This window comes from Xyrauchen texanus, chromosome 25 (assembly GCF_025860055.1).
Source record: "Xyrauchen texanus isolate HMW12.3.18 chromosome 25, RBS_HiC_50CHRs, whole genome shotgun sequence".
Taxonomy (NCBI): Eukaryota; Metazoa; Chordata; class Actinopteri; order Cypriniformes; family Catostomidae; genus Xyrauchen; species Xyrauchen texanus.
The window spans coordinates 3,354,232-3,366,463 of record NC_068300.1 but is presented as its reverse complement, the minus strand read 5'-3'; the positions used below and the strand labels follow the sequence as shown (position 1 = coordinate 3,366,463).

Here is a 12,232-nt window from a genome sequence, read left to right as displayed (position 1 = left end):
TAACATAAATAAACATATTATGTCAAAATATACACAGAGGGGAAAAAATCTAAATAACAGATTAACTAACGCTGAATACTGCAGCACCATGGAGAAGTCACCTGACCCCGACCGAGACTATTCGTACTTCATACATGATTTTGTCATGTGATGCACACACTTTCAAATGACATAGTGTGACATAATGTGACATAATGTGACATAGTGTGACATAATGTGACATAGTGTGACATAATGTAACATATTGTGACATAATGCGACATAGTGTGACATAATGTGACACAGTGTGACATAATGTAACATAATGTCACATAATGTGACATAGTGTGACATAGTGTGACATATTGTGACATAATGTAACATAATGTGACATAGTGTGACATAGTGTGACATAATGTGACATAATGTGACATAATGTGACATAGTGTGACATAGTGTGACATAATGTGACATATTGTGACATAATGTAACATAATGTGACATAGTGTGACATAGTGTGACATAATGTGACATAATGTGACATAGTGTGACACTATGTGACATATTGTGACATAATGTAACATAATGTGACATAGTGTGACATAGTGTGACATAATATGACATAATGTGACATAGTGTGACATAGTGTGACATAATGTGACATAGTGTGACAGTGTCACATAATGTGACATTATGTGACATAATGTAACATAATGTCACATAGTGTGACATAATGTAACAATGTCACATAGTGTGACATAATATGACATAATGTCACATTATGTGACATAGTGTGACATAATGTGACATAGTGTGACATAATGTCACATAATGTGACATAGTGTGACATAATGTCACATAATGTGACATAGTGTGACATAGTGTGACATAATGTGACATAGTGTGACATAATGTGACATAATGGGTCACAAACTGAAAATCTGGCATGTACTGTGATTTCTTGGGGTTCTACTTGAGTACTTGCGACTCCGTAAGGGTGACGAGTGAGCACTCTCCTTAATATAAAATGTATATTAAGCCAATGTAAAACACAACTTATCAACACAATGTTCATATAAATTAGGTTTGTTTGGATCGAAATGACCAAACGCAAACGTTAAACAGAAGAAGCCAGCACAAACAAACACCTTAAGGCCAGAAACATACTTCACGCAAGTACGCAAACACAAATCTCGTTGAAAATATTCATGGGCACGTTTGCATTATATTGCTGGCGACAAACCTCCGTACTCAAGGGGGCGATAGAGTTACCTTCAAATGTCTGTGCCATCAAACTGGATGTGTTATTATTCACAGTTGCATGTTGAGAATTGAACTCTGACACATTTTGGAACATAACGATGGAAATTTACTTGCGTTTGCGTTCGTTCGCATACTCACACGTTGAGAATTGCGCTCTGACACATTTCGGAACATGATGCAAAAAATGACGTGTGCGTAGCTAGAAGTGTTTACGTGAACTTGCACATTGAGAATATGACACATTCGAAGCATGACGATGCCAAAAATCACGTTTGCATTCACATAGTTGCATGTTCAGAGTTGCGCTATGACACATTTCAGAACTTGACGCCAAAAAAAAACCAAAACACGTGTAGCTAGAAGCGTTTGCTTCGTTCACATACTTGTGCATTGAGAATTGCGTTATGACACATTTCGGAACTAAAGACAATAAAAATGTAGTTTGCGTAGCTAGAAGAGTTTGCGTTCATGTACTCGCGCATTAAGAGTTGCGCTATGGCACATTTAAGAACATGACGCAAAAAATGACGTTTATGTAGCTAGAAGTGTTTGGGTTCACGAACATGCACATAGAAAACCGCACTCTGACAACAACAACACAAAACGTTTTTATAAATCGATTTTGAGTAGCTAGAAGCGTTTGCGTTCGTTCACATACTTGCACATTGAGAATTGCACTCTGACACGTTTCGGAACATGATGCAAAAAATGACGTGTGCGTAGCGTTTGCGTTCATGTACTCGCACGTTAAGAATTATGCTATGGCGCGTTTCAGAACTTAACGCAAATGTTTTTTAAACTTGTGTAGCTATAAGTGTTTACATTCACATACTTGTGCATTGAGAATTGCGCTACGACACATTTCGTAACTAAAAACACACAAAATTGATGTTACGTAGCTAGAAGAGTTTGCGTTCACGAATTTGAACGTTGAGAATTGCGCTCTGACACATTGAGAAGAGTAACAATGTCAAAAATGTATTTTGCGTAGCTAGAAGCATTTGCATTCACATACTTGTGCATTAAGAGTTGCGCTATGACACATTTCGGAACGACGCAAAAAACCCCCAAAACACGTGTAGCTAGAAGCGTTTGCGTTCACATACTTGCACGTTGAGAATTGCGCTCCGACACATTTAGAAGCGTAACGATGCCAAAATCGAGGTTGTGTAGCTAGAAGCGTTTGCATTTGTTCACATACTTGCACGTTAAAAGAGTTGCGTTCTGACACATTGAGAAGCGTAACAATGCCAAAATTTACGATTTTGAGTAGCTAGAAGTGTTTACGTTCACATACTTGCATGTTGAGAATTGCGCTCTGACACAGTTCGTAATGCAGCAATGCATGACATGTGTTAACATACTTGCATCGATGTTTCGGGCCTGAATACAAGCACCTGTAAGTGAAGGAGGTAGAGCACCATCTAAAAGGAGGTATGAGTCCAGGTCATAGTTTACTAACAAGAAAAACCTTGTTTGACAACATAACCATCAATGTTTCAATACCAAATGCTCGATCCAGAAGGTACTGCACGTTTGTTTGTGAGCCAACAGCGCCCTAGATGTTGCGCCTTGTTGACGAGGCCTGTTGCCCTACGGGGGCAAATACTATTTCAGGTTTGGGTGGCACTCTTGAACCACAACACATTATAATCAACAGATTAAACACAACAGCAGTCTCTCGATACATGTTGCTCTAGAAGAGCGCGCCTCCTTTCTTTACAGCGTTTGTTCTTCCATTAAAGTCAGCCGTAGTCAAAACGAGGGGTTTCCTCTCAAGGTTTCCGAAACATTGTGGGACCTACAGGAGTATGTGCTGTAGTCGCCCAGTTCACCATTGATCTGATATTACGATCGGCTGTTAGAGCTAAAATCCTTCAGTGATTTCACAGGAAGCAGACAGGGCCCAATTCCAGATGCCGCTGGTCCACGGGATGTGAGGAATGGAGACCTTCTATGTCCATGATGGGAAGATGTCGCGTGTCCTGGGTTTGAAACAGGAAGCGGGACTGATGCCAGCGACCATCGCGGATCTGTTAGGAGAAACAGAACGAGAGGAGTCAAATCAATGATGGATTGAAACAATTATGGCATTCCCGGTTTTCGATCTTCAATTACATTTTGTTCACACCCCAAACCTAAGATTTGAACTTGTGGTGTGTATCTGGTCCCACACCATTTGTGACACAACCGTTAGTATTTATTTTTAATTCGGATCTCTCTCACCTCACAGTTGTCCAGGACCACATCAGGCCTCAGAGGTGAGTTTTCTGTGAACACCTGACCAGTCCAACCCCGGAACCGCAAGGCCGTCCCAGGTGACTCCGTGGCAAAAGTCGTCGGGTCATTGTAGCAGTGGAGGGAGATGGTCTGGGTTGCCGTGACGCTCAGCAAATGTAAAAACTTCATCTGGACTTTCCCGACATCAAATGGCATCTGTAACCACAACAAAAGTCGAACTATTCAACTAGGCTTGTCAGCAATTACACCATTGAGGACAGCCAGAACTCTTGGGGTCGTGTTTGACGATCAGTTGAACTTCACGGGCCACATCGCATGGGAACAGCTCGATTATACAGCTCTGTACAACATTAGGAAGATCAGACCCTTCCTATTTGAGCATTCATGCAATTTCTTGCCCCGTTTTGTTTTATATCTAGACTGGACTACTGCAATACTCCTCTGGGAGGACTTCCTGCATGTACAGTCAAACCTCTGAGCTCAGCAGCACAAATGGTCTTCAACGATCCCAAGAGAGTGCACGTCACGCCTCTCTTCGTGGAACTGCACCGGTTGCCAATGGTCGCTCACTTACAGAACAACCACTGGCTTCGCAACCCCCAATCTACACTCACTACTTCAAGTCTATGCGCATTAATCCATGACTGCCTCTACAGATCAAAAACATAAACGCCTACTTTTACATCGATGCATCCTTGGCCCTGCCCACTGGTGCTTCAGTTCGTCAACTGAGAGAGAAGGACAGAGAGGCATACTGTGGCCTAACTATTCCTGAATACCAAAGGGGAACCATCTGGACTCAAGTGTGCCGCACAGGCCCTCAAAAGTGTAGCCAAAACGTCTCGATCGCCCCCCAGTGACTGGTCCTAGTATAGGTCATAAACCCCGCCTCCCTTGGGACGTGAGACCAACTAAACAATTAAATTACACTTCACATATCTTTTTTCCAAAGATAGTTTCTGTCATTTACTGTCGTTTCTATCACGTTGATGTCATTTCAAGTGTTTGTTTTCAAAATAAGTTTGTTTTTAGTTATTTGATGCTATAAAAATGGTGCTGTGACATCATGATTGACAGCTGTGATTGACAGCTATGAGCGAAGTAGCCACTGAAGCACCAACTGACTTTTTTTCGGGCTCTTCGGAGGACTGAGGAGATTGGAGCTTTCAATTTAATATCTAAATTTCTATAATTAATTATTTCACACCATCATAAGTCAAAAGTCAAAAGTCAAAAGTGCAGGGGCGTGTGCTTGCGATTGATTCAGCGAGAGTGAGGGCGGGGCCTTGATTTCGCAGCTTTACTTCCTGCTCACTACTGCGCAGGTCTGGTCCCGAAATCGCAACTGCGCAGACTCAAGTCCCAAGATGTCAGCGCCATATCGGGACACTGGCGGCTTCAGTTCTCACCAATGGAAAAGAGCGAAGGGGCGTCGGCCATCTTTTTTTACAGTCTATGTCTGGACTATTTGCAATTATTTTGGGATTTAAACATGCACAGACAGATGTCTTTGACCGCTTGATACATATTTCACGTTGCTTTCAAAAGATGCGGTGTCAAGTTACAACTCTGAAGAGGAGAATCCACTCGCTCTGATTCAGCTACTGTGCCTCTTGCTGTTTTGAGCACAAACGTGTTCATGTTCTTTCGTTTGGTGTATGTAAACATGCACTGGATGGACGCCTTTGACGGTTTAGATGCATTTCCAGTGATGTTACTTTCGGTGCAGGATAATACTGGAAACTATATGTGTGTGTGTAGATTACACCATGCTATGGACTATGTGTGTGCGTCATGTGTATGTGTCTCAGCGTGGATTGCATGTTCTTTCGGCGATCAACGTGGATTGCTCGTGAACCACTTATAAAACGATTCAAGCTTTGCAAAACTGTTATCGAAGGATAGGGCAGTTAAAAACACTTGAGCAGTTTAATATATTCAGATGCAATGCGTTGGATGCACGTTGTGTGTAAACCCCTGAAATTATAGTTTTATAATGTTGTGGCGCTTGTTCAATCACCAGGTTGAGTTTCAAATATGGCTGATTTCGAGCGTTTCCGTTGAAGTTTTAAGGAGGCGCTTATGCCAAAACCGAGCGTTTTAGACCGAGGGTCAGAGACAGGGTGGAAAATTATCATATATTACTAAATTAAGAGCATTTCATGACTCCTTTAAAATTCGATTTTTTTCATTTTTCTGACCATTATTGGTTTTCACAGTATGAAAGTCCATGTTTAAAGGATATTGAGCACGGGTAACCACGGGGTGTGTACTGCAGTACCTTATCTGTGGTGACAGGATGTAAGCAGGTCTGTCCACCTGCAGTGAAGTTACAGAACACCTGGATAGCATCCGACGTGCAGCCAAGATTCGGATCAATCCAGAAGATTCCTGATCAACACATGTGACACGTGTGAACGTGCTGTAAAAATGAACGAATGAATGAATGGATGAATGTTGTTCTCACCGTCAGTCATCTTGCGCTGGCAGTCGAGCAGATCTTTACAGAAGCGTGCAGGGTTTTCACGGGTTCCCAATGGTGTTTTCATGCTGTTAATGACGCCGTTCAGATACTGCAGGGTTTTGAAGATCTCAGCGTTCTGATTGGCCAGAGCCCCATCGGTGTTCTGATAACTCTGAAGAGTAACAGAGAAAACACTGGAACATCAGCATGAAATAGCCCCGCCAGAATGTCGTGATAAAAAGTCATCTATCCTAAAAATACCAAAAAGTAAATTTTCTTGGTTGATACAGCAAAGGTGTTGAAAACATCACTTGGGAACATCACTTTTAAAAAATAATGCGTTAGCATTGTTGCGTTACTGTGGCGCTATATCGCGAAAGTTCCCGTACACATTAGTCAGACTTATGAGGGGTCATTTGAAAGCTTACGATCTGATTTTTTAAGGGATAACCAACAAATTTGCATTTATGTTTCATAAAAGAACAAAATAAGGCCTCAAAACATTCGCGTTGAAAATGAGCGCCCCCTAGAGGTAATAGTGTAGAAGTATTGATATGAAAATAAAAATCAGTCACGTAGCACATATATGGGCAAGTCATATATCAAATGAAAGCTCTCTCTCTCAGGTATGTGACGGTATAGTTTATTCTGCCGCTCTAATAACCCAGTTCAAAAGATTGTCAAAAGAATCACAAGTGAAATATGATTTCTGTAAGTCTTTCAATACAAACGTCTCTTTTATTTTGCGATTGTTGCTGCTGTAAATCCCAAACCGCCAAATACATAATATCTGCTTTTACCTTAGGGAATAAATATATTATAAATAATAAATAATGAGGCATTTTTTGCTTGTCTGTGAGCTTGTTTGGCTGAATACTCCAATATTATATCTTAGATGTCAAGAACAAAATATGACATCCGGCAGGAAAAGCATGCAAAATAATTAATCAGAACAATATGTTTTAGACTATTGATGAATAAATGTTAAATGATATCGGGGAGGATCTCAGCTGTCTAATGACCCCTAGATTGAGCTTGTAGTCCACTCAGAGGCTGAGATATTCAATGAAATAATGAGGGTGTTGCTTGAACTGAACATTAGACTGAATGTCTATGGACGAGCACATCTGAGAGGGGTCAAATGAGTTAGAGCACCCCTACAGTTCACATCTGTATATTGTGATGGAGAAAATATGTTTTCTAATGCTTACTGCCACCTAGTGGAATAAAATGAGACTTTTCAAAGTAAGGTAGAGTGACCACAACCAGAATTACATGTTTACAAATTAAGGATGAAAAAAAAACTGCACTATCCTTTTTTTCTCTCTCCTTTTTCTCCCAATTTGGAATGTCCAATACCCAATTTGCTCCAAGTCCTCGAGGTGGTGTAGTGACTCACCTCAAACCGTGGCTTTATGGCCAAGTACTGTGTTCATTAATAAAATACACTGTATTTGTACTGATTTCGGTCATCATCTTCTTCTAATTATTATTTTTATCATATCCAAATCTAGGTGGCGCTATAATAAGCACTTTTACACTTTCGCTAAAATCTTCACGACCGTATACTCTAAGAGACAACAGCGAAACATTTTTCTCCGTATAATGTATATCCAAAAGTTTTCCGTCAATAAAATATTTTTTGCAAGATTTTTAATTTGTCAATTAGCTTGTATAACCCAAACAATTTGACGAATCCAAGTTCTTTTAATATATTTTTATCACTACAGTCTCTAGATGATACACGCATCATTTCCTGTGAATCTGACCAACGGTCTTGGAGGAGTTCGAAAAAGTATGTTTTTTTGTTTTTATTCAATTTAGATTTAGATTAAATACGCAAACACCATAGTATACTGTGGAGCGGAGGGGGGCGGGGCCGGGTCAGAATATGGCGCGCCCGGTCCCCAATCGGCCTGATGAGGCGTGCGAGGGATACAGGCGGCTGATTGGGGACCGGGCGCGCGATATTCCGAAAATAAAGCAACCTAAATATATATTATGTGTACGAGTGCCGTGTTAAAATGCCGTCACCACACAATGCAGCGCTTTACCTCCACATGAAGACTGGCGATGTCCTCATTCATGCGTATCTGTGGGTCGAGAAAACGAACCATCAAACAAACATTAACAGTGTCCTTGAAAATTATGTTTACAAAGTTACCATTAAGCTAGGTTACGTCATGTTAGATGACATGTTTGTGTCTTACCGATGGGCCGGGTGAACCTGGAGGCCCCTGTCAGAAAAACACACAACTGTACATCACAATGCATTTAAGACTGCATAAACATCACTATAATCGTTTATATTTCAATATATCTCAATTGAATCACACCGCGTTAATGTTCAAATGCAACAAACTACAGAATAAACCAAATGTATAAAGTATGTAACGGTATATTGAATTATTGTACCATACCTGTGGCCCTGGACTGCCCTGTGGCCCCTGCGGCCCCTGAAAAGACATTTAATCATCTGAATATCAAACGTTTACAATCACGAACCCAAAGCAACTTAAACGATTTACCACAGGTTCAGTTCCCTTGAAGTCATACATGGGGTTTGAACCTACAACCTTTCAGTTACTAGATGTTTAAAGGCTGAGATGAAATGAGGTCAGTCTGATTTGGCTACATGTGAAAGTATATTTGAATGGGATTATTGTCTTTGCGGTTGGGAAATACTGAGTCCATATGCCAACTTGGTCCATAAATTAGGCAGCATTGTAATTCAGATGACTTTATGTAAATTGTCACAATAAATGAACATTATCCACAGTCATTTGGGGTTTTTGTGAAAGTCCACTGGATTTAAAAGCTTACACAAAGAGCAAATACTTGGCAATCCTGTTTGAGCTCTGAGGAAAATCTTTGCCAGCAGTTTTTATGACGAAGCGTTATCGCCCCCGGAGGTCAGAGTGTGTACTTCACCCTGAATATTCCTCTCCCCACTCATACAATGACTCTTTTGCAACATTTTAGGATAGAAAAGTCACAATTTATAATGACAAGCATTTTAGCACAAGCCGTTAGATCAGAAGGTTTCCCAAACGTTTGACTGGTAGTGTATGTAATGATGTCTGTGAATGTTTATCTTCACTGTGTAAGAGTGCGAGTAGTTTATATAGACACACACAATTGTTCGATGAATCTTTAATCATTCATCTTTAGGCGTTTTTTGCTTTTAAAACACTGATCTGAGAGCAGACTGAGCAGCCCTGTGAAATATCAAGTCATTTCCATGAGCAGATGTCTTACCATCTCTCCATGGCTTCCTTTAGGTCCTCTGGGACCCTGAGAAACAAAGCCATGACAGCAACAGTTTAATTGTCTGACATTTGTCTTGCATAACATCTTATTAATAAACACAATAATGAAATACACTTTTCAGATATCACAAAAGAGTGACTTACAGGTTTCCCCTCTGGACCGATCATTCCTACAGGACCTACAGGACCAGAGAAACCCTAAAATACACCAACACATCAGTGCCAACATTACAGGACAGGGTGGATATTAAACATGAGATGAGAAGAAATGAGACAAGATGAAACGAAAGATGAGAGGGCCAAAAAGAGATGAGAAAGAGTTGAGATGGTACCAATATGAGAAGGGAAAAGAGTGAAGCGAAGAAACAAAGAGATGGGCAAAAATTAGATGAGAAAAGACTGAAGGGGAAAGAAAAGGAGAGACGATACAAGATGAGAAGAGACAGAAAATAATATACGAAAGAATAGAGAGGGATGAAAAGAGACATGAAAGAGATGAAATGAGACGAGATGAGAAAAGACTGAGCAGGAAAGAAAAGGAGAGACGATGCAAGATAAGAAGAGATGGAAGATAAGATACAAAACAGGGAGGGATGAAAAAGGATGAGAAAAAGATGGAACAATATGAGATGAGGTGAGAACAGATTGAATGAGAAGAGATGGAAGAGAATAATCCAAAGTAGAGAGGGCCGAAAGAGACGAGAAAGAGCTGAGACGATATGAGATGAGCAAAACTATAAGAAAAGAGTCAGAAGAGAAGAAAAAAGATGAGAGGGTCGAAAAAGAGACAGGAAAGATGAGATGAGACGAGACGAGACAAAAAGAGACAGAAGAGAATAAATTATAGAAGAGAGTGTCGAAAAGAGACAAGATGAGATGAGATGAGAAGAGATGAAAGAGAAGAAACTAAAGAGTGCAATGAAAAACGACAAAAAAAAGAGATGAGACGAGATGAGATAAGAGACAGAAGAAACAAAAGAATAGAGGGCTGAAAAGGCAGAAAAGAGATTAGATGAGAATGAGATGAGACGAGACAAGAAGAGGCAATAAAATAAGAGAAGAGAAGGAAATGAGATGAAACAGGACAAGACAATGAGAAGAGAAAAGAGAAAAGAAAGATGAGTTGAGACGAGATAAGAAATGGAAGAAACAAAAGAATAGAGTGCTGAAAAGGCGGGAAAGAGATTAGATGAGACAATTTGAGATGAGATGATATGAGAAGAGGCAATAAAAGAAGTGGAGAGAGACGAGAAGAGATGGAAATGAGATGAAACAGGAAGTGACAATGAGAAGAGAAAAGAGACCAGAAAGATGAGATGAGAATGAGATGAGAAATGGAAGAAAAGAATAGAGGGCTGAAAAGGCGGGAAAGAGATTAGATGAGACAAGATGAGATGTGTTGAGACAAAAAGATTAAAGAAGGGCAAAAAGAGACGAGAAAGAGATGAGATGAGACGAGACAAGATGAGAAGTGATGAGACAAAAAGATTTAAGGGCAAAAAGAGACGAAAAAGAGATGAGACGAGAAAAGATGAGAAGTGGTGAGACAAAAAGATTTAAGAAGGGCAAATAGAAACGAAAAAGAGATGAGACGAGAAAAGATGAGAAGTGATGAGACAAAAAGATTTAAGAAGGGCAAATAGAGACGAAAAAAGATGAGACGAGACAAGATGAGAAGTGATGAGACAAAAAGATTCAAGAAGGGCAAAAAGAGACGAGAAAAAGATGAGACGAGACAAGATGAGAAGTGATGAGACAAAAAGATTCAAGAAGGGCAAAAAGAGAGACGAGAAAGAAAGATGAGACAAAAGTAGACAAGATGAGAAGTGATGAGACAAAAAGATTTAAGAAGGGCAAATAGAGACGAGAAAAAGATGAGACGAGACAAGATGAGAAGTGATGAGACAAAAAGATTAAAGAAGGGCAAAAAGAGACGAGAAAGAGATGAGATGAGACGAGACAAGATGAGAAGTGATGAGACAAAAAGATTTAAGGGCAAAAAGAGACGAAAAAGAGATGAGACGAGAAAAGATGAGAAGTGATGAGACAAAAAGATTTAAGAAGGGCAAATAGAGACGAAAAAGAGATGAGACGAGAAAAGATGAGAAGTGATGAGACAAAAAGATTTAAGAAGGGCAAATAGAGACGAAAAAAAGATGAGACGAGACAAGATGAGAAGTGATGAGACAAAAAGATTCAAGAAGGGCAAAAAGAGACGAGAAAAAGATGAGACGAGACAAGATGAGAAGTGATGAGACAAAAAGATTCAAGAAGGGCAAAAGAGACGAGAAAAAATGAGACGAGACAAGATGAGAAGTGATGAGACAAAAAGATTTAAGAAGGGCAAATAGAGACGAGAAAAAGATGAGACGAGAAAAGATGAGAAGTGATGAGACAAGATGAGATGTGATGAGACAAAAAGATTTAAGAAGGGCAAATAGAGACGAGAAAAAGATGAGACGAGACAAGATGAGAAGTGATGAGACAAAAAGATTAAAGAAGGGCAAATAGAGACGAGAAAGAGATGAGATGAGACAAGATGAGAAGTGAAGGAAATTAGATGAAACAGGATGAGACAATGAGAAGAGAAAAGAGACGAGAAAGAAGAGATGAGATGAGACGAGATAAGAAAAGGAAGAAAAGAATAGCGTGCTAAAAAGGCGGGAAAGAGATTAGATGAGACAAGATGAGATGTGATGAGACAAAAAGATTAAAGAAGGGCAAATAGAGACGAGAAAGAGATGAGACGAGACAAGATGAAAAGTGATGAGACAAAAAGATTTAACTAGGGCAAATAGAGACGAGAAAAAGATGAGACGAGACAAGATGAGAAGTGATGAGACAAGATGAGATGTGATGAGACAAAAAGATTTAAGAAGGGCAAATAGAGACGAAAAAAAGATGAGACGAGACAAGATGAGAAGTGATGAGACAAAAAGATTCAAGAAGGGCAAAAAGAGACGAGAAAAAGATGAGACGAGACAAGATGAGAAGTGATGAGACAAAAAGATTCAAG

The 12,232-nt window shown here is 39.9% G+C and overlaps 1 protein-coding gene across 1 annotated transcript in view; it reads right to left on the bottom strand.

Annotated features, from left to right (window-relative positions):
- Positions 1-12,232, bottom strand: part of LOC127618931 (collagen alpha-1(XXIV) chain) — a 127,898-nt gene that overhangs the window by 15 nt on the left and 115,651 nt on the right. The window contains exons 49-57 of the mRNA XM_052091634.1: positions 9,361-9,414; positions 9,206-9,241; positions 8,368-8,403; positions 8,158-8,184; positions 8,002-8,040; positions 5,951-6,119; positions 5,765-5,874; positions 3,469-3,678; positions 1-3,275 (exon numbers count right to left, since the gene is read on the bottom strand). The exon at positions 1-3,275 is cut by the window's left edge and continues 15 nt beyond it. Coding sequence (XP_051947594.1) covers positions 3,129-3,275; positions 3,469-3,678; positions 5,765-5,874; positions 5,951-6,119; positions 8,002-8,040; positions 8,158-8,184; positions 8,368-8,403; positions 9,206-9,241; positions 9,361-9,414 — 828 coding nt within the window. The 3' untranslated portion in view covers positions 1-3,128. The remainder of the gene's footprint in view (positions 3,276-3,468; positions 3,679-5,764; positions 5,875-5,950; positions 6,120-8,001; positions 8,041-8,157; positions 8,185-8,367; positions 8,404-9,205; positions 9,242-9,360; positions 9,415-12,232) is intronic.